We start from the raw sequence: 22,224 nt of genomic DNA, 5'->3' as shown, positions 1-22,224 counted from the left end.
ACTTGAAGTTCTAGAAAGATATGTAGCTATAAGCTTGAGTAAATTCAAAAACTTATTGAGATACAATATAAGAAAGCTCTGTTTTGTTCCAATTTCATATCAAAAATATGAAACAAGCAGTTGGTTTAGTTGTTTTTACTTTTCTGTTTGGTGAATTGGAATATAAGAATTTTATGCATATTGCTAAAAATATATCAGAACTTTGACATTCTTCTTAGTATCTCTTCAGTGATATTTTGAGAATATAATAAACTGTGTTATAAATGGTGCTATTACATCTGGAAGACAGAGTAATTATGTGGAGATTGTTTGTGCAAGACAAAACCATAACAGTTTAGATAATGTGCTATGCTTGTCCCCGTGGTATGACCTTTCTTTCCCTCCCATATCTGTTACCAAGTGCTGACTCTGCAGTCCAGAGATACAGTTTCCACATTCACAAACCCCAGGCTCCTCCAAATCCATTTGCTATCCATCTGAACCAGTATCTAAACTAGCATCAGTTCTGGCTTTTCCTTAGGCAGTCGCCTTTCCCAGGGATTTCTTGCAACCGTTGCTGATTCCTCATTCTTTTGCCCAGTCAAAGGCATCCAGTTGTTGATAGCTGGGCTTATGATATTGTGAACAGATGGTGATTATGACATAGCTGGCCTTAAAAACATGGCCTGAAACATCTGTCCTAACAATGTATTTTGTAGGTGGTTTGTGCAGTTCTGGTCACCGTATTTCAAATGGGACATGGCAAAGCTAGAAAAAGTACAGAAGAGGGCAACCAAGATGATTATGGCATTGGAGCACCTTTCCTATGAGGAAAAGCTGAAGAGCCTGGGGCTTTTGAGTTTTGAAAAGGAAGGGTCATGATAGAAGTTTATAAAATTATTCACTGTATAAAGAGTGAACAGAGAACTTTTTTCCTCTCCCAAAACACTAGAACCCGAGGACATCCAATAAAGTGGATAGGCAATAGATTCTGGCCAAAAGGAAATACTTCTTTACACAATGAGTAATTAAAATGTAGAGTCAGTGCCAGAGGATGTAGTGATGGCCACAACTTTAATGGCCAAATCTGTCTACTTACATGACAGCAGGTCTGTTCCTAGAAGGGGCAGCTTGAAGAAATAAAGGGATCCTGAAGTTTCCTGCAAAGAAAAGCTCACAATACACTCTTGGACTGATTATCATGTAAAAATGGAGAATGGGTGCCAGAGTATGTGCTGAGAGAGGGTTTTTCTCTCTGCTGTGAGCTATTGGTGGGAGATGAAATGCAGAAAAAGGTACCTGTGAGGGCCCATTTCCACATTATGGAATACATAGGTTGGATCTGGGATCCCCCTCCCCATAACCACTTGGAAACCCAGATAAAAACTTGTGAGTTTCCCTAATTGTTTGTGACATGGGACAAATAACAACAACAGCATTTGATTTATATACTTCTCTTCAGGACAACTTAACACCCACTCAGAGCAGTTTACAAAATGTTATTCTCGCCACCCTAATCGGAATGAAGAGACAGACACCAAGTTTGGATATAAGGGCCACTTTATTAACTTCATATAACTAGAACAAGCCAGAACAGCAGCAAGGGCCTAAAGTGGTACAGGTCAAGACACGGGGTCCACCCTGGACCGCCGCCTTGACCGGTCTGGCCGAGCCCCAAAGCTCCGGGTGTGACCCATCCATGGATGGTGCGGACCTGGCCGGCCAGGCAATTTGGTCACCCCCCTTTCAAGCTCCTGAACACCTCAGCTGTACAACAGTGAGGGAAGGACTTGCATGCGGGGGTTCCCGAAGGCAGCCTGCCCCTGCAGCTGGCAGCCGTCAAAGCAGTACCAGCCCTTCAGGCAGGCCCCTCTTCCCATCAATAGGGAAACGCCAAGGGTGCTCACCGGGCCGCACCCTGTCTCAAACTCAAACCTGTCAACACCAGGGCCAAGCCTCTGCTTAGGCCCTAGCGACCCCACTGGTAGCCTAAGACTAACCGGAGCCCTTGCTCCCTCAGCAGGCAATTTTTTATTGGCCTTAGTGGCCAGGTGAATCCCCATTACCTCGGCAGAGGTTGGCAAATTCAGCCTAGTATGTGGAGGTGTGGCAAATAAGGGCCCATACCATCCCCGAAAGCTTTCTCTAGCCTGGGCACTAGCCTTTCGTCTAGCCCTCTTGAGGGCTGACGAGTCCCAAGCTTCCTGCCACACAGACACGGAAGCATTATGGACCAATCATCAACCCACCAGGCCACTACTTGCCTATGCATTGCAAGTCTGTGTGAGCCTGTAATGAAAGGGCCATGCCCTGCAGCCAAGGTCATGCCCAGCAAACCAAGGTCATTACCACGCGGTGAATGACCAGAATGTGAGGCGGAGGACTGCACCTCCCCTCAAACCATCAGGCCACTACTTGCCTTGGCGCTGCAAGCCTGTGTGAGCCTGTTAGGAAAGAGCCATGCCCTGTGAGACAAGGTCAACACCACGCGGCGAATGACCAGGATGTGAGGCGGAGGTCCACAACTCCCCTCAACCATCAGGCCACTACTTGCCTGGGCACTGCAAGCCTGTGTGAACCTGTAAGGAAAGGGCCATGCCCTGTGAAACAAGGTCATACCACCCAAGTGAATGACCCAAACATGAAACGGAGGCCGCTCCTCCCCTACAGCTCATGAGGCCACCATGCTTATGTGTGCAAATCTGCCTGAGCCTATACCAGAACGGCCATGTCCCGCAGCCAAGGTCATTACAGCCCAAGTGAATGACCAGTATGTGAGGTGGAGGACTGCTCTTCCCCTTGAGCACACTAGGCCACCTTGCCTATGCATGCACATCTGTGGGGCCTGTAACAGAATGGAGTGACCAGGAGTGAGGCAAAGGACCCCACATCCCAACAAACAGAAGTAGCAGCTTGGCCATCACTTTCCCCGCAGCTAATGCGGAGACAACCAGACCCTTCCTTAAGCACTTGGGTCATCACTGCACTAACGCTCAGGATCTAACTCCCATGCCCACCATTAATGTCATGCGACCCCGAAAACTGCCCAGGCTTACTTCAAACTTGGAGGTTTACTGGCAAATCAAAGGGTGCCTGTCTGTTGGCAGCCACTGGGTGTGAGGGAAGCCCCTTAACTTTCCACTCACCCGTAATAATAAGTTCAATCCCGGTGGAAGCCGGGCTCAGGCAGCAGGCCTAAGGCTGACTCAGCCCTCAATCCCTCCAAGGTCAGCAAAACGAGCACCCAGCCCGCCAGGGTCAAAGCGCAGACAACTGGGGAAGGCAATGGCAAACCACCCCGCACAAAGTCTGCCAAGAAAACGTTGCGATGTGCGTCCCCCCATGGGTCAGCGATGACTCGGTGCTTGCACAGGGGATCACCCTTGCCTTTTTTAATAATAATAATAATAATAATAATAATAATAATAATAATAATAATAATAAAGTTTATACACCACCATTCAGGATGACTTAACACCCACTCAGAGTGGTTTACAAAGCATGCCAGTATTATCCCCACAAAACAAACACCCTGTGAGGTGGGTGGGGCTGAGAGAGCTTCCAAAAGCTTTGACTAACCCAAGATCACCCAGTTGGCTTCAAGTGGAGGAGTGGGGAATCAAACCCGGCTCTCCAGATTAGAGTCACATGCTCCTAACCACTACACCAAACTGGCTCTCACACCAAACTGGCTCGCCGAAACTGTGGGAGAGATCTATCAGCTCAGGCAGAACTCCTACAGACCAGCTGGTACCCCAGCCTAGAGACTGCTGGCCACTTGGTGATAGGTTCACCAGATGCTGGGGGTGATCCACCCAGTTGCCAAGCAATACTGGGCACTGCCTTAAAACCCAAACGCCCGGACTAGTCTCCAGAACCCACCAGGACCCATCTCAAAATCCTATGCCACTCGGATGGAAGAGGGTTAGGTATGGGCACCACTGCCTAATTGTATACATGAAGTGAGTTGAGGGGTTATCTAGTTCCCTCCCCCACAATCCAACTCCCACGAGGACTGGAATATTCCAATCATATATGATTTATAGTTAGACTCCCATACTGACTGGTAAATGGGCCACTGCTCAGCCTACCAGTCCCCTGAACTAAACCCAGAGGCCATTGGGTCCCAAGGCAGTAGAAACTCCAAGGAAACACCAGTTCTAGGTGTCAACCCAGAAGCCATTGGGCCCCAAGGCAGCATAGACTCCAAGAAAACTCCTCGGTGCCAACACCTTGGAGACAAGGCTCGGTGCCCCGCCAGCTGCTGGAGCTCCCATAAAGGCTGGCCAGCAGCCGACTGGCTCAGGTGCAGTAAACCTTCTTAAGTCTCATTTACTTGTCTCCCTCCTCAGGTTCGCCTCATCCTTCTCCTCCACTTCCTGAAGAGGAAAGTTAACCCCCAACATGCTGCTCCCTTTATGGCTGTCCCTTTAGGACTGAGTCAAGTAACAGCCCAATGGCTAAACTGCGAAACTCGAAGGCAAGACCCAAGATGATACAACTCAGGAGTCTGAACATGGGAGTCAGGAGACTGTTGCCTGACCCCCTCCCCGCCAGAGCCCCCACAGCCAAGCACTAGGGGCCTCTGGACTTACCTACCTTGTCAATCATCCACTGTTACCTCAACCTGACTGGATTACAGCAGCCCAGGCCAGATCCACTACCGGCCATCAATTGTGCTAATCTAGTAGAAAGATCAGATCACATCTTAGACTTCAGTGCCCTGCGTGACAGCATTGCAGAGTTCAGCAGATGCAATAACACAGCATGTCATTAGGAGGCCTGAGTGACAAAACCTAAAAAACAGCTCTTTAGGCCACCCAGGCTGCAAAACTGAGCAGGGAAAAAGAAGGAGGGGTTTAACCAGTCACCACTCTGGGACTGTAGAGCCTTGCTACACCAGTAGAAATAAAGCGTGCAGCAAACCACTCTTCAGATGACTGAAAGCCCCCCTGCTGCCCCCCCCCCCCAGCCTCAGCCAGGCCTTCACTGCTGCTGCTGCTTTAAGTACACTCTCCAAATAAAGAGAAAACCGTTAGGGAGGCCTAGATAGGCAGGAGGCCTGCAGGGGCTGGGCCTAACCCTGCTTCAGAACTCCTGACTGAGAGACACTGATAGCCCAGGATTTCCCTCCTCCCCTTGGCCACTTCATCATCCTCAAGGGAAGACTCTGCAGGGCCGCTTTGCAGGAGGCCTATTTTCTGGCTGCTTGCCCTTAGGAGGTCTACTAGCCTTTTTGGGTGGCATGATGGAAATATACAGTAATGTAATGTAATGTAATGTACTGTAAAATAACTGCTTTTAGAGCTTCAAAGCCCAGTAGGAACACAGCACCCCCCAAATGGCAGCCCAAACACTGTGTAGTCTGTAGAGGCCTCTATAAAATGGCCACCAGTGCAAGGAGGCTAAGCAGGCCGTCAAGAGAGACAACTCAAAATGGTCACTGCCAGCACAGGATAAGCTGCAAAAAGCCCACAAAAATGGCCACTACTGCCAGTAAGCAAAAGGCAAATCAGGCCACACAAAGCCCACAAACAAAATGGCCACCCCTGGTGCTATGCATATCATAGATGCCTTCACAACATGGCCACCATTGCTGGGAAGCTAAGTAGAGGTGCCACTCTCAAAATGGCCACCTTACCACAGGATAAACTGCAAAAGCCCCACTAAAATGGCTGCTACTGCCAGTAATCAGGAGGTAAATCAGGCCACACAAATGCCACACTCAAAATGTCCACCTCCCAGAGCTCTGCATATTGTAGATGCCTTCACAACATGGCCGCCACTGCCAGGAGGCTAAGCAGGCCACCGGGTGCCACTCTCAAAATGGCTGCACCCCACTGAATAAACTGCAAAGCCCTCCCACAAAATGGCCCCTGCTGCCTGAAGTCCTTAGGCCAAGCTATTGCCGCTGGCAATACTCCCTCCCAAGTAAGTGTAACGGCAGGGGAAGGAAAAAACCTAGACGGGGGAGGGGGGCTACCAGCATCCACCCTGCTAGGCCAGTAGCAATAAAGTATGAATTAATGCACCCTTCAGATGGCTGCATCTCACCCCTGTGGCCTACAGCCAAGCCTACTGCTGATGCTGGAAGTCCTCCCAATAAAGTATAATGGGGGGAGGAGGAGAGAGGTGCCTAGGTAGGCCCGAGGCCTGCAAGGGCTGGGGGCAGTACTTTGCCACTACCACCCTGCTTCAGCCCTCCTGACTGATAGACAACAGGCCCCAAATGTAAATAAGAAAAAGTCTCTGCCAAACCCCTGAGCCTGGCGCTGGGCCCTGGCTCTCCTGCTGGAGTCTGAAGGGAGCAAGCAGGGGAATAGCACAGCTTCTCCCAGGCAGCGAGCACTGCACAACCAGGAGGGCCTTTGGTAAAGCAGCCTCAGAGGAGCTCGGCTGAGCAAGCTTGAGATGGGCTCTGCTCAGGCCGAGCGCCTCTTCCCACCTGCGACTGGAAAGGGCGGAGCAGCCTCCGAAGGCCCTTGTCTCTGCCCTCCCAGCCAAACCCTGGATTGAAAGGAAGGGGGGGTGCTGCCTCCCTCCCCCCTTCCAGGGCGGCAACGAATGGCCCCCAGCTTTAGCAGCATAGCTGCATGCCGGGAAGGGGCCATATTATCCTCACAACAACCACCCTATGAAGTGGGTGGGGCTGAGAGAGCTCCAAGAAGCTGGCTTCAGACAGAGGAGTGGGGAATCAAACCCGGTTCTCCAGATTAGCTGGATTAGCTGATTTTAACTACTATTAGCTGATCTTAACTACTACTTAAGATTAGCTTATCTTAACTACTATGCCAAACTGGCATTCCTAGATCCTCTTTTTGGTCAGGAAAGCGGGGGAGAGGGGGGTTGGAGCTCTGAATCAGCCCCCCCCCCTTGCATGGAAATCAAGAAACTCATGTGTGACTCTTATGCAGGACACAAGGTGGGGAGCCATGGACTCTGTAATGTGGGAATCAACTCTGTAAATCATTGTAAGGGAATTGGTGCTTCTCGGAAAGAGAATTTTCACAAATCCTCCATACATAATATATCCTTGATTTAAGATATATGTAAATCGCTGCCTTACAATTGTATTTGTTCCGTTGAAATCCTAGACTTTCATGAGTAATCTCAATATCGATTCCCTGAGGATATTTACCTGGGAGATGAAATCGAAATGCTTTTAATCCCATTTGCAATTTATCTGAAAACCTCAACAGTTAGTTATGTATTCAATTTTTGTCTTGAACTGCACTTTTCCAGTGACTGATGACTTGTAAAGAGGCGTGAATTGTTGAGTGTGACTATTGGAATCATAACCTGCTTTGTGTTTTACAATTTTATACTATCAGAAGTAGAGACCAGAGTGATTTGTCCTATCTTGCCAAGATGAAAGGTACTTTTATCTTTCTCACACACACTTCATAAGAAATGGTTCATTCAAAAAATGGCTTTGTTAATAACTTCAGCCCAAAAGTACAGTTGACACAAAACAGCTTTATGTGCTGAGAATTTTAGTACATTTATATTGAAATCCTAAACAGAGTTACTCCAGTCTAATCCCATTGAAATCAGTGATCTTAGACTGGAGTAACTCTGCTAAGGAATTCACTGTAAGTCTATTATGTGAATTTCATGCGAGTGAACCATGGCTGCATTGTGGGCAGAAGGAAAGTACTTCAGTTCCATTGATCGTCTTATTTGAGAAGGATTTTTGAAAGAGGCTGCCGAGGGAGTTCTGGTCCATTCTCTTCAGATCCCCCTCCTATCAAATATGAAGTTCTCTTCTGAGGGCCAAGTTACGTTCTTTCGAGGGAGCAGGGAAGGACCAACAGTTTACCTCTTTTCTTCCAGCACCGGTTTTTCCAGTGCATTTATTTCATACGCAGTCTTTTTGATGAATTTATTAATATTGATGCTTCTTCAACCAATATTTAAAGGTGAAAGGTGTTAGAGATCTACCTGCCTTCTTCTATCCTTCCATGAAATTTTAGACTTTGAAATAGATGTTGTGTCTTGTGTGTTGTGACCATTTGCTAATAGATAGAGTCTTCGGTCTTCCACAATACCTTTCTGCCAACAAATTCATAACTAATTCAATGGCCTTCCTTTTCACATAATTTTTAAATACCCTATTACTGCAAAGCCTTTTAGGAACATTAAGAGACCCAAGATCTGCGGACTGCTCTAGCTATAATGAAATTGCTGATCTAATGGAAACCAGTATTTAAGAGAAATTTTTACTGTTCTTTTTAACAGAAAGTCTGGATAATGGGGGCAAGCTAGCTAAGACAAAGCACTTAATTTGTTACGTTAGTAATTCTAGTGGTACATAAGTACTAGAATTCAGTGACAGTATTGGTGCTTTTTATATATGACACCATAGATTAGCTTTGTTGTAAAGAGATACAATCCCTCTGCCAAAAAAACCCGCCTGATTTCTCCATGCCATGATAATCCCTTTAGGGAGTCGTGCTTCTTCAGTTAAAGAATTTATTAGTTCTGCAGTCCTGAATATGTCCGCCTTCTGACCATGACGGTTTAGTAGTATTGGGATGTGGACACTTGGATCTCCTTGGAGCAGAGGTGACAAGTTCAGTTGACCAGCACCTAGCCCAGTCCTGCTCTGGGCTCAGTCTCCCTCTTGAAGGGGAGAGTCAACAACAACAACATTCAATTTATATACCCCCATATATTTACACCCATTACACAAAATTTTGCCAGCTACTGGTGATCACACAATTGCTTCCATGCCATTCCACATACATTCACAAGTTTGGTGACTGCCAACATGATTTGTCTTCCTTGCCTGTTTTCTCAAATGGAATAAGAAAGTCAAAAGGAGATGCAAAGCCAAAGACCCTCCCCTAGAGTGGATGGTGGTGGTGGTGGAGAGTGCCCTCAAGTCATAGCTGAGTTATGGCAACCCCCTGCTGGGGTTTTCTAGGGAAGAGACTAACAGAGGTGGTTTGCCATTGCCTGCCTCTGCATAATGACCCTGGTCTTCCTTGGGGGTCTCCCATCTAATTTCTAACCAAGGTCAACCCTGTTTAGCTTCCGCAATCTGACAAGATAGGTCTTGCCTGGGCTATCCAGGTCAGGGTTCCCTCTAGAGTAAAGAGGAAAAATTCATGTCTCTTCCTGTGGTCCACCAGTTAAAAAAAAAAAAGTTTGCTCATGGGACTGGAAATCAGTTGCTGGTTATATTGGCATACAAGAAAAACGTGCTAGGAGGACCAGAAGTCTTTCCCCAGAGCCTAACCCAAATGGAAGCAGTAGCTGACCAAACTGTATCCAGGGCTTCATTTGTATCTATATGAAGTGGCTCTCAGCGAGATTATTAACGCGAAGCCATGAAAGATAGGTGCCTTGGGCTTTCTAATATCTTTGTTGTAGAGATATTTATGAGAGGTCTCATCCTCCCACAAGAAAGCCCACCAGATTTCCCCATGCCGTGGGTGAAGTCAGGAGTTCAGCTTTTGGCAACTGCTGGCAGGCAGTTTATCTTATCATGTCACAAAAAAATGCACCCTGTTTTAGAACACTAAAGCATGTAAGGATTATTGCATAAGATATTGCATTAGCAACCAGAAAAATAATTTGCTGCCTTACTGACAAACATTTTGCTCAGCAGAGGGAGACAGCGTATTTTGCAGTGGACATTCAATATATCGATAATTTTGTCAGAAAATCCCATAAAAGGAATGTGGACTTCCTACATTAAGATTACAGATATTCTTTCATATTAATTAATTGGGACTATGTGTATGAATATTATGTCAGGAGTCTGTGAACCAATGCGAGACAGAGAATAAACTTCCTTCACCCCTGGATATTCATATCTATCACCTGTGGCTTTGGGTCATGGAGGAGATCTCTCAGGTGGCGTTTAAACCCTCATTTGAAATTTAAGCATCCGTGTCATCAGGGCTTTTTTTCTGGGAAAAGAGGTGGTGGAACTCAGTGGGTTGCCATCAGAGAAAATGGTCACATGTCTGTTGGCCCCGCCCCCTGATCTCCAGACAGGGGAGTTGAGCTTGCCCTCCGTGCCACCGGCGCGGAGGGCAATCTCAATTCCCCTCTGTCTGGAGATCAGGGGGCGGGGCCAACAGACATGTGACCATTTTCAAGAGGTTCCGGAACTCCGTTCCCCCGCGTTCCCCCTGAAAAAAAGCCCTGAGTGTCATAGACATTGGGGTTGGATTGCCAAGGGCCACAGAAAGTGTTATAAACAGGTTTGGGTGGTGGTGGGGATAACGTGAAGTTTGAAATTGGTCTTCAGTGAAGTTTAAAGGTTGAACAGATACACAAATGACACATTCTTTGAGTACAATTTTGGAAATTACTGATTACACTTTGAATTCATGTAGTCATAATCTTTTTAGACAACCAAAGGATTGTCTTAGTATTCAATTTTCAAAATGATCTTTCGGGTTTCTGAGTCACTAACTGTACTAGAATATATTTCTGTCCATCAAAAGACAAGTTTACATAAACATTTTATAATATAATGTAGATATTTTCTATCTTTAAATTTCTCCTGTAAAAGGAGAATGTTAAATTAATGTGGCAGAAATACTTTCAAGAGAAAGTGCTAAATATTTTCATTTCTCTTTTATGCTCTTTTCTGATCTTCTACAAATTGAGCTCAGATGTTTTCAGTTGAGAGAAAAAAAATGCTTCCAAAACTCTCTTTGCTGTTAAAAGCCACTTATCATTATAACATGTATCCATTAGGAGTGGATTTGCTTGTAATATAGGCTAATACTGTTTTTATTTCCTGAATAATTATGTAGGAGGTATTATCAAAACTATGTGATTATTATAACGTGGTTTCCATCATTAGTTTTGGAACTGAGCTGCTTTACTCAAGCCTCCTACAAGTAAAAAGTCCAACTACATTAACTGAGTTGCTCAGGGACAAAGAGTTCTAGAATTCTGTGGGCACAAGCACAATTTCTGCTAGTGTTTGAACTGCTTGCATGGTATATGATTGTTTGGTTTGGTACAGAGATTTTGCCTATTTCTTATACCTAGCCCCTTGGATTCCTAACTAGTGTTTTCATTGCTCTTTGTGTGCTGTTCCCTTTTTGGCTCTGACTTGGCATTAAATCAGACGCCTTTTCTGATTATTTGAGGGCAGTACAATTTTTCCAAATAATTACTTCCATGTGTAATTTCTTTTTATGTCTCCATAAGACTTTAGATTAAGCGGAGTTTTGCACCCGGTCCTAATTAAGAGAAGACGGAAAAGGCCAAGAATGCCTGTCTCCCAACCCAGCTTCATTGTATTACATAGGCTGAAACTATGTGAAAGGCCTGTTGCCATAAAGGGTTCAAAAAAGGAGGGAAATCTTGGTGTCCTGGTTGTGAAGCCTTTTATTTATTTATTTATTTATTTATTTATTTATTTATTTATTTATTTATTTATTTATTTATTCGATTTATATTCCACCCTCCCCACACTAGCAGGCTCAGGGCAGATTACAACCATATACAATTAAAACACATTTTATTTCCAAGAGGGAACTCACTATGGGGACTATTAGCTTTTGTATGGATTCATTACCTTAGAACCTTTCTTCCATCTCTTTATCTGCTGTTTTCCTTAGTGTCAAATCTGATAAGTGCATTTCCAGAGCTAATGATCTGACACACAGGAGCCAAATTCAGATTAGAACTGATGGGGGTGGAGGGTGAGTGGATCCCTAGGACTATTTTGTGACTTGAGTTGGCTACAGGGAGCCACTATTTGCCCCATCGGGGAAATGTACATGTACTGGTAGGGATATATGTAAGTTTCCCCAACAGAGTGTAGCAGCTCTCAAGGCCTGTTAGGTTAGGAAAATGGTAAAATGGGGTGGCCTAGCACACCTTCCCTCATAGTATGGTTATAATCCAGATTGAGCCGCTATCTATCTGAGAATTAAATTTTTAAAACTCTGGGAACTGCAGAAAGGCACACATCCAGTTATATCTTTGGTGCCCAAAGAAATGTATAGGAGGTGTCACAGAAGTTATATCTGTAAGTAGGGAAAACATAGAAAATACGATGGTGCTACATAAAGTGCTGAGGAGTTGCTGCCTGTTGGCTACCTCACAAAATAAAAAACTGAAAAGTGTCTCAGAAATGATCCACTTTCTGATAGGAAGAGGAAAGGCATGTGTGATGGACCACATGTTTTAGAGAAGCCTGGAAGGGCTGAATACACACATTTGCAGGACTGTTAAGAGTCAGTCCCTCTCAGAGTCAGAGAGATTCGAGTGGCTGCTCCAGGGCATCTGACTGGGTAGTCTGAGCTGAGAGAGGAGGGTTTTTTTCCAGTCCTGGCAGAGAGAGAGATTCTTTGAGGAGAGTTGAGTGACGGAGTCCTCAGGGAAAGCAGTTTTCAACACCAGCAGGAGAACTGAGAAAGTTGGCAGGAGGTTTGGGTAGTGAGGACAGACTCCCAAATGGGCCGAAGTAAGAGGAGATCTAAGGAGAAGAGATTTTCCCTTCCCAGTTGAAACAAGGAGGAGAAATCCCTGGTCAGGTTTGGTGGACTTCCAGATTCAGTTGAGGGTAGCACTGGTGTGTGCAGAGAGGGACCCAGAAGGAAAGAATACTCAAGTGCTTGGGGAAGAAACCAAGGAAACAAAGCCTAACAACAGAAGCCTTCAGTAACAGTGAAGAGCCTAAAAACTGAAGTCTGTGCATGTTCTGAATGTAAACTCAGTAATCTAGATGTATATATGTTGAACTTTTAACTCAAAAAACTTCAACTCCTGACTTCATGTAACATTTTCCCACTAATGTAAATAAATTCCTTAGTTATTTTTGATTTTTTAAGATGCCTCTGGTGCCATTTCTGTGGTTTAAGGATGAAGGAACGTCATAGCATGTTGTAGAACTTTAAAAAAAAATTAAAGGAAAGATGTTAGCCTACTTAATGAATTACGTCGAACTTTTTTCATAGAGGAATTTTGAAGCAGTGCCTCTCTGCTCAGATAAGGGGGGAGATGAGTATCAATAGCTGTAGGAAGGGAAGGGAAGAGAAGATGGCGTGGTATAGGCCAATCTCATCAGAACTTGGAAGCCAAGCAGGATCGGTACCTAAACAGGAGACAACCAAGGAATTATTGGCAGAGGAAGGCAATGCCAGGTCACCTTTGCTTCTCATTTGCTTTGAAAGCCCCTTGCTGAGGTTGCCATGTGACTTGATGGCAGATACGTACACAGCTGCACCCTTCTACCCGGTAGCTCCCTCAAAGTTCATTTTGTACTCGCCATAGGCGACTGAGGAAGTTGGCCTTGGATTTCTTCCTGCAGTGCTGACTTTCTTGTCTCCCTGCTGCAGCCCAGAATGTACCCCAAAATGCCCCTCCAGCCTGCCAGAAACATCATGGTGGAACTAAGCCAATAGGTAGAAAGACCTGTCTCAAAATAGTCAGATATTAGATTGTCAGAAAATGGAAATAGTTCAATTTGTTATAGCAGTCTATTGAACTTTCATATTACACAATAGCATAAGCCTTTATAATAAGTTTTCCCCCTTTTTTGCCCATGGAACATTTTTATTGCTTTCTTGAAATTGAAAGCCGCACTGTTTTCGCCTGCTTGACTGTTACACTCTTTTCATCGTTCTGCTTCAAATCATATTATGCCAAGCTCACAGAGCTCATCTAATTATGATTACTAAAGGAAAGCACCTTCCCAGTCTTATACCCAAGTTGAAACCCAGTTAGAATGAAGGTGAACAGCAAAAAAATCCACCGGTTGATCTTTCAGGCCCTAAGCCAACAGATGCAATGACTACAAAGAAAGCAAGACATTGCCTTGGTGAGGCTATACATTGGCAGCAAGCGCCTTGTGAAATAGCATCTTTTAAAAGAAAACAAAAGTAGCGAAGCTTTTGAATTGGAATCCAATCAGTTGTAAAGCCAAAGTCTCATCATGGGCGTCAACTTTGCTGCAGCCAGGGCTTTTTTTCAGCGGGAACGCAGTGGAACGGAGTTCCAGAACCTCTTGGAAATTGTCACATGGCTGGTGGCCCCACCCCCTGATCTCCAGACAGAGGGGAGTTTAGATTGCCCTCCAGCGGTGCGGAGGGCAATCTAAACTCCCCTCTGTCTGGAGATCAGGGGGCGGGGCCACCAGCCATGCGACCATTTCCCCTGAGGATGATTTAAACTTTAAGAAACTCCTCCCCTTGTTCCAGCAGCCCCAAAGTGACGTCATTGCGCGGTCCTGGAATCATGTGTGCACTTTGCGCGTGCGCATGTGGTACCAGGGGCACCAACCTCCCTCCAGGAGTTGCCCCCTGTGTTGGCAACCCACTGAGTTCCACCACCTCTTTTCCCAGAAAAAAAGCCCTGCCTGCAGGGATAATAGGGTATCTCCCTCTGCCTGTGAACACATTTAAGAGTTCACGGGTTGGATATGGCCACCCTTTGGGCCTCAATGTGTGGGCAGGGCAGAGCATAGAAACCCTCTAAAGCCTCTAACAGGACAGAAGGTACTCTTGTCCCCAGGTAGAACGTTCTCCTTATAATGCAGTAATTGGTGGTATAGTAATTTTAAGTAATACAGCTAACTTTTGACTGTTGTGCTTGGCCGATTCCAGACGACTAACCTGAAGGCGCTGCATGCCGCCATGTTCCGGATTGCGATGGGGAAAACATGAAATATCGTGTTTTGTCGCGCGAGAAAACGCGATATTTCGCGTTTTCCCCGTCGCAATCCGGAACATGGCGGCATGTAGCGCCTTCAGGTTAGTCGTCTGGAATCAGCCCTTGTTTGATTCTAGCTTTCTGTTTATTATTCCTCTCCCTCGAATTTATGATTTTGGGGAGGATAAGTTATCACTAGGGTAATGTCTAATTTTTATAGTAAAAATCGGTTATATTCACACATGTGCTTACAAATGATACATAACGGTTTCTACTTATGGAACCTTAATGTGTGAAATGTTAGCTGTACACTGTACATTTGCCAGTTAGGGTTGCCAGCCTCCAGGTAGTGGCTGGAGATCTCCCAGAATTACAACTGGTCTCCAGGCCACAGAGATCAGTTCACCTGGAGAAAATGGCTACTTTCAGGAGTGGACTCTCTGGAATTATGCCATGCCAATGTCCTTTCCCTCCACAAACCCCACTTTCTCCAGGTTTCACCCCCCAGATCTCCAGAAATTTCCCAAGTTGGAGCTGGCAACCCTATTGCCAATAATGGAGGGAGCTGAGGCAGCCTAGTCAATGCAGGACTTGTTTTGTATTCATGGCTGTTGAGAGAGACACAGTTAATGAAGTTGTATTAATCGAGCAAAATACTGGCCTGTACTTTAACCACCCAGCCATGTTTGCCGACTTGGTGTAAACCTGTTACAGATATGAAGATTTGCAAATATATGTAGTACATGCAGGAATTTTTATGAACACAGCAAACATGGTAAAATGTCATTTATTTCAATGATTGTGTTAAACTCTATCACTACTGGATCCCATCTTTGCTGAGGGATATGATTTTTTTTTCTTCTTTAAAATAATCCTTTAATTTTTGCTCTTATATTGATTGCAAACCGTCTTTTCTTTTGCTGTAAAGAACTTTTTCCCTTTTCCTTCTCTCACCACGATCACTCCTTAGAATATCTTTTTATTTCTTTCTGTGATTCCTTTACAGCTGCTGCACATAAAGTCTGATTATGACCTCCACTTGTTTCAAAGACCCTCCTCCTTTTTCTGGTGTAGCACTGAAGATGCCGCTCCTTGTTTAGATATCTCTTCCATCACACTCACTCCCATGAGCTCTCCTGGCTCCAGGCACTCATCTGGACTGTTAACGCCACCCCCTTCCAAAAGTGGTCTTCCAAAGCCAGTCCATGAATTCAGCATTCCGAGACCTCACGTAACCCAGCTGGGCTCAACCAGTTCTTTCCTTTTCCCCCCTCCAGCATCTCTTTCTTTCTTGTGTATGAATTGTATCAGAGTGCTACATTTTGTACAGTAGTTAAAGGACAGACCAGATACACTTAATGGAGGCATTCTGACCTTTTGTGTCATAGCCCAAAGATAATACTGTATGTTTCCAACATTTCAAGAATTCTCTTGACAGTCATGTGCTAAATGACTTGTGATGGTTGGCCATGCTGGCCAAGTAAATAAGATTTTTGCACCTAAATTCCTCTATGAAAAAGAGTCTCATTGAGCTCAAGGTTGCTTACTTCAAAATAAATTTATTTTGTTATCTCAGTTGGTAGATGATAATTACAGCTTTATTTACACTGGTGCTTTACGTGGTATAAAAAGAAAGACAAATTCCTGCCTTCAGATTAGCAATCTGAAAGGTATAATCTCTGAATCCTAATTGGACACATACATTTCCCAGGGCTTTTGTGGCAGTACTCACGGGTTCCGGGGCGGGGGGGGGGGGATGTCCCAAATCCTGAGGGCGGGGGGATGAGTGGAAATCAGTGCAACTTTATATATGAGCATTGGCACCTTTTTTCACTGAAAGCATGGGAGATCAGTAGGAGAAATGGAGCATTTAATTTGCGTTATTGAAGTTCGTTTTAACTCTGTGCAAAATGAAGAATGCCCATTGTTATTTCAAAGATGAGCTGCAGCAGGCTTCCTGATTGTGAAAAATGGGCTGATACAACTTGCTTTTTTCATTTACAATTAACGGTTGGCTGTACTTGGCAAACATGGTGGCTTTGTGCATGGGTTTACTCAATAAAAATGCTTCCTTTGGGTATCACCAGTTTGCATTTCTTTGAAAATAAAAGATCATGCTTTATTTAAAATCAATTCTCATTTATTTATGTGCTCAAGAGAGTGAAAAAGAGAGAGTAGGTAGCTATTTGCAACATGTAAATGAAAACCTCTCTCCAAAAGTTTCGGTCAAGACGTTTAGATACTGACTTGTTTCACTTTCCAAAGATCTGTAATCCCTGTTATCTTCCTTGGTAGTTTTTCATAGTATTCCTCAAAGCATGTTCAGAGATCAGTGAGACTTCTGTGTTAGAATCCATGGAACATTGACTTAAGTAAGCAGAAATGGACTGGCTGGGATGTTAAAAACAGCCCTAGAGAAACTGAGTCAGGTAGCCCCCTCCTGCTCTGCCAGTGCCACTCACACAGCCTGCTGAGATTCAGGGCCAAGGGAGGGAGGAATACGCGTGAGTCTGCTCACTGGCCGTTCAAGTGTCACTCGTCACTTGTAGCTTGGCCCTCATTGGGAGAGCCAGGACTCGTTGCCGTTGCTGCTAAAGGTCCCAGCTCAGCAAACCTTCCAGTGACGGGACAGCAGCTTGCTTCTGGCTGCCAGTGATCCTCCCAGCGGTGGCTAACTGGGAAGGACCTGGAAATAAGTTATACCAGACACAAACCACAGAACTACTTAAGCTCTGCCCAGTGAGGGTTTTTTTTGGCAACTTCTTTCAGTGAATGACCCTGTCACCACCATCTTAACATATCTCCCACATGGTTTCCAAAAGTCCCCCTCAGTTTTTTCTAGTGTCACAGAGAGGTGCTGACGTGAAGGAAAATCTAAAGGCAGCTTCAGACTCCAAAAGTCCACTGGCGCCTTAAAGACTAACTTTTATTTCCGTATGAGCTTTCATAAGTCACAGCTCACTTCTTCAGGTATGTGAAGAGAAAAACATACTGAGAATTCTTCTTATGGGGAAGATTATAAGTGAAAGGGAGGCAGGAATATGGTGTGAATTCCTCCATGGATCTTTTAAGAGTAAATTCTCGGCGTAAAGGGGAAAGGGAGGAGCTGAGTTATAAAGATTAAGAGCAGATCCCATCATAAATCAACGAAATTAGCAGCTAAACATAATGGGTGGTGATAGAGGTCAAAGGGAACAAAAAAAGAAAAAGCTTAAGTAAAAATTAATTTAAGACTCCAGACACCATTTTAATGATTCTTTGCATCCTGACCATTGAGTGCAGCCTAGACAGAATTGCGCATGTTTAATATTTAAGAATTATTTGTATTTAAGTGTGGGCCCTTTATAAATATGGTATATAAATACATGTGTAAATATGTAAATACATATTTTAAATACATAAAATTAATTTATTGTAAATATCAATAACTGAGTCTATAGTCATAATACTGATAAAACTCCATTTAAGATCTGTTTGGTCTGCATGCATCTTAAGAAATCTGAGTTCAAATCTCTACTCTGTCATGAAGTTTCCTGGGAGTTCTAGGGCCAGTTTCTCTCTCAGCCTAAGGAGAACCAGCGTGGTGTAGTGGTTATAGTGTCCAACCTGGATCTGGGAGACTCAGATTTGCATCCCCACTCTGAATAATAATAATAATAATAATAACAACAACAACAACAACAACATTCGATTTATATACTGCCTTTCAGGACAACTTAATGCTCACTCAGAGTGGCTTACAAAGTGTGTTGTTATTATCCCTACAACAAAACACCCTGTGAGGTGAGTAGGGCTGAGAGAGCTCTGAGAGAGCTGTGACTAGCCCAAGGTCCCCCAGCTGGCTTCAAGTGGAGGAGTGGGGAATCAAACCCGGCTCTCCAGATTAGAGTCCCGCACTCTTAACCACTACACCAAACTGGCTATCCTTGTACACAAATAAACAAATGGCCTTCCTCACAGGGTTGTTACAAAGGCAAAGTGGAGGAGAACAACCTGGCTTGTGTTCCTTGGAGAAAGGATGGGTCAAAAATGTGTTCCTCGGAGGAAGGATGGCTTAAAAACAATATACCTATAGATGCCAGCACTTTTAGGTTTCAAAACAATGTAAGTGCTTTCATTAGAAATACATGGAGCTAATAATATAAAACAGTTCTAAAGATTCACATCTGCATAATATCAGGCCACCTTTCTTCTCACAAAATATTTAAAGGAGAATAGATTTTACTGTATTCATATACACGGGCAAATTGGGCAGCTTACATTAGCTCCTTTCCTGGGAATGAGACAAATATGGCAAAATTCCTGTATTTGTACAATCAAATCAATGGGCTTAGACTGGAGTAACTCTGCATTGGATTTCACTGTTAGTTTTAACCATGATCCTATCCATTCTGTAGAAAACGAATCTGAATTGAACATAGGCCTGCCAGTCAAATTCCTGTTTCTCCAGATGCTATGAAGTCCAGTAATCTACTGTCACTTAAAGATGACTGACTCCAAGAGCCGATGGGTGAGATGAAGAGCCTTCTGCACTTGAGCTTCTGTGGGATAACAGTGCAGGTCCCCATTCAAAGGCCATAGCTCAGGATCCAGTCCTCATGCATTGAGAGTAGCCTAGCTGTAGCCGGGGCATCCTTGTTACTGTCTGGACATCTTTTTCAAGGTTCACAACATCAGTCTAATACCTGAATACTATTATCAGTCTAAGGAGCCTGTGGGAAACTACCAGGAAAAAAATAATTATTTTTGTACCTACATTTGTAGCCCATGAGGGGTTTATTTTGCTAATTTTATTTGAGATACAGACGTCATTAAGAAATGTCTATCATATATGTGGGGCTAGGTTGGATAGATTCTCAAAAAGTTCGAAGTACACTCCTATAGTGGGTCATGGTAAACATAGTGCAAAGGGCAGATTTTTGTAAAATGTGAATACTGTGAAATATACTCTAAACCCCAACTGAAGTTCTAACCACCAATAGAAAACGAGCCCACGCGCAAGCCCTGAATGGTAAGAAGGAGGCCCTCATCAGTGAAAACGTGGCATTAACTTCTGCCTTTTGTATTCAGACTGACCAGGCTGGAGATTTATTTGCAAGACAATTCAGGTTTTTTGAGTTTGGGAAGTATGCTTCCTGCAATGTTGATAAATTAAGGTTATTTTTTTAACTTCCTGCGAAGAGGGTGTATTTTACCTTGCTTAGCTTTTCTGCTGAATATCCGTCAACCTCTTGTGCATTATAATATTGTGTTTAGAATGGTGTTGCTTAAAGATAAAATGAGTCTCAGATATGATTGTTACTCAAAAGGAATTTAATAGCAAATGATATTTTGCTGAGCAAGTGAAAATGATTGGGTTTGATTTAGCGCAGAGAACCGTGTGGCCAGGTAAAAATAATATTTTGGACTGAATATATTCATTGCTGTTAACCTGCTGATATTCAAGTGACTCCTTTATCATAGAATGGCCCAGTTTTTAGAACAGCTGCTCCATCAAGTTGTCAGAGTTCTAATCCTATTATTATACTGGATGGACTTAAAATGAAATTGAAGTTATATCTCTTAATTTCAGACGTTAGGCCTGTGCGTTTTGATTTGTAACTTGCTGACCTGTTAAATGGATCTTTGGCATTTTATCTCTCTGTTCAGAACTCTTGATGGGTTTTTTTCTCACTCTTTTGTGTCCAAAAGCCATTTATTTCTGGGTACACCAGACATGATGAAAATGTGCAGAGCAATAATCTGGGTTGTATGTATGCAGACTTCAGCATGTCTCATAAACCTCAGGCTGTAAAAATTGTTTCCTCTGTGTGGGCTCTTTGTTATAGCATGCTGCTCTGCTTTGTTGCTGTAGCTGTTATCTTCTGCATGCAAAAAAAAAAGTTCAATATTTTGATTTTTGTCATATGAAATATTACCCTAATGTTTATTGTCCTTATTGTAGGCAGGCAGTGTGACACCTAAATCACCCTCCACTGACATCTTTGATATGGTTCCCTTTTCTCCCATGTCCCCCCAGTCATCAACACCTACTCGCAATGGCACACAGCCTCCACCAGTACCCAGTAGATCTGCAGAGATCAGTAAGTTGTGCAATGCTTGACCTAATCTTTCGCTTACGTCGGGTGTTTCTTTCTTCCAAACAGCACGGACAATTTGTTTGCATCTTTATGCCAAGCCAAATGCAGCTTTGGGGCACCGTACCTTGAACAATTGCTTGACCTACCTCACAGGGTTGTTGTGAGGGGAAAATGGAGGAGAGGGGGACAATTGAAAATGCCGCTAGGTACCCATTGGAGAGGAAGGTGGGGTATAAATTAAGTGAATGAATGAACAATTATAGGGTTTCTCCACCTCATTTTGCACCACCTGATGCTTTGATGTAGGAGCCAGTTCAAGTAGTAAGTAACTTCGCTGCAAAACTGTTATACACATGTCAGTGTCATTTTGCTTGGAATTACTAGTTCTCTGTGCTAATTACCATGCCTCCTTTTTCTTTAAGTCTAATTGTATGTGCTTTCTCCCCACCCTTTCCCCTTTCGCTTGCTAACGAACGTACATTGATTGACGCGTACTAGAGGACTTAATGCAGTGACGTCACTTGACGGTTGTTGCATACCAGCAGTTAATGTAATTGAAACCCTTTTCTTCCAGACCTTCAGCCAGGCTAATGTCTCACCATTTCTTCTGATTAGCTCCCATACAAAAGAGAAAAAAATAGTGGTTATCCCATATTCTTGTGACCTGAGAAAATATTATGAGCATGGTTTGTTTAGAAAAAGTCAGTCCGAGAAACTGTTTCAACCTTAATAGTAGTTGTCCTCTGCTTCAAAGCATCCCAGAAGTGGTAGTAGTTAAGAGTTGCTGCATCATTTAGAAATATGTTAACATTTTATCACCATTAATTCAAGTGCCTGTAATTAAGACATCATACAAGGACGATACCGGATTACAGGTGCCTAGGAAATCTCAAAGCATATGCCTGTCCCTCTCTGGGGACAGTAATCTGCTCAGCTGGTTCCTGTTGACTGTCCTGGGAGGTGCTTAATCCAGGCCTACCTTTGCTCCGTGTGATGCCTTCTAGCCAAAGAAAACAGGCAAGTCACTATCTCTCAAGAAGACTGCCCCAAAACTTTGTGATGAAATCTTCAAAGCAAAGGTACAATTTATGTTGCAAGGAAATCATTGAAAATCTCTGGCAATTTTGTAACCTCCAAAGGAAATAAGCAGGGGAGTTGTGTAGTAGCTGATAGAGAAGGAAACAAAGTCTGCAGTTGTAGGCATTCACACTCCTGATGAGATGCGTCTTTGATGTGCGTTCAAACCAGTTGCATAAGGGTGGATGGTTTTTAAAATGAAAAGCCTTTAATAGATCAAGGAAACTACATTCTAGCTCTGAATGACATCTTATGCATTGGCTTTAAAATTGGCGGGTGTTTTCTTCCCCCCCTTGCTCATCTGTTGAAACCTTTCTATAGGCCACAGTGGGCCCAGAGATTAGGATTTGTGCTACGTGCTCATAATGTCCGCTTGTTACTTGTTGAATGAAGAGTCTCGGGAATGAACACATCCCAGAACCCCCAATGAACGAGTCGACATGATGGGGCTTTAAATAAG

General features: G+C 44.0%; 1 protein-coding gene across 3 annotated transcripts in view; it reads left to right on the top strand.

Moving 5' to 3' along the window:
- Positions 1 to 22,224, top strand: part of GULP1 (GULP PTB domain containing engulfment adaptor 1) — a 276,675-nt gene that overhangs the window by 238,681 nt on the left and 15,770 nt on the right. The window contains exons 9-10 of one of the 3 annotated variants that reach the window (XM_054972475.1): positions 15,614 to 15,838; positions 20,552 to 20,690. In XM_054972475.1, coding sequence (XP_054828450.1) covers positions 15,614 to 15,838; positions 20,552 to 20,690 — 364 coding nt within the window. The remainder of the gene's footprint in view (positions 1 to 15,613; positions 15,839 to 20,551; positions 20,691 to 22,224) is intronic. The other 2 variants (XM_054972476.1, XM_054972474.1) reach the window with 2 other exon arrangements.

The sequence above is a fragment of the Eublepharis macularius genome, chromosome 2 (assembly GCF_028583425.1).
Source record: "Eublepharis macularius isolate TG4126 chromosome 2, MPM_Emac_v1.0, whole genome shotgun sequence".
NCBI lineage: Eukaryota > Metazoa > Chordata > Lepidosauria > Squamata > Eublepharidae > Eublepharis > Eublepharis macularius.
This window is presented reverse-complemented; position numbering and strand designations above follow the sequence as displayed.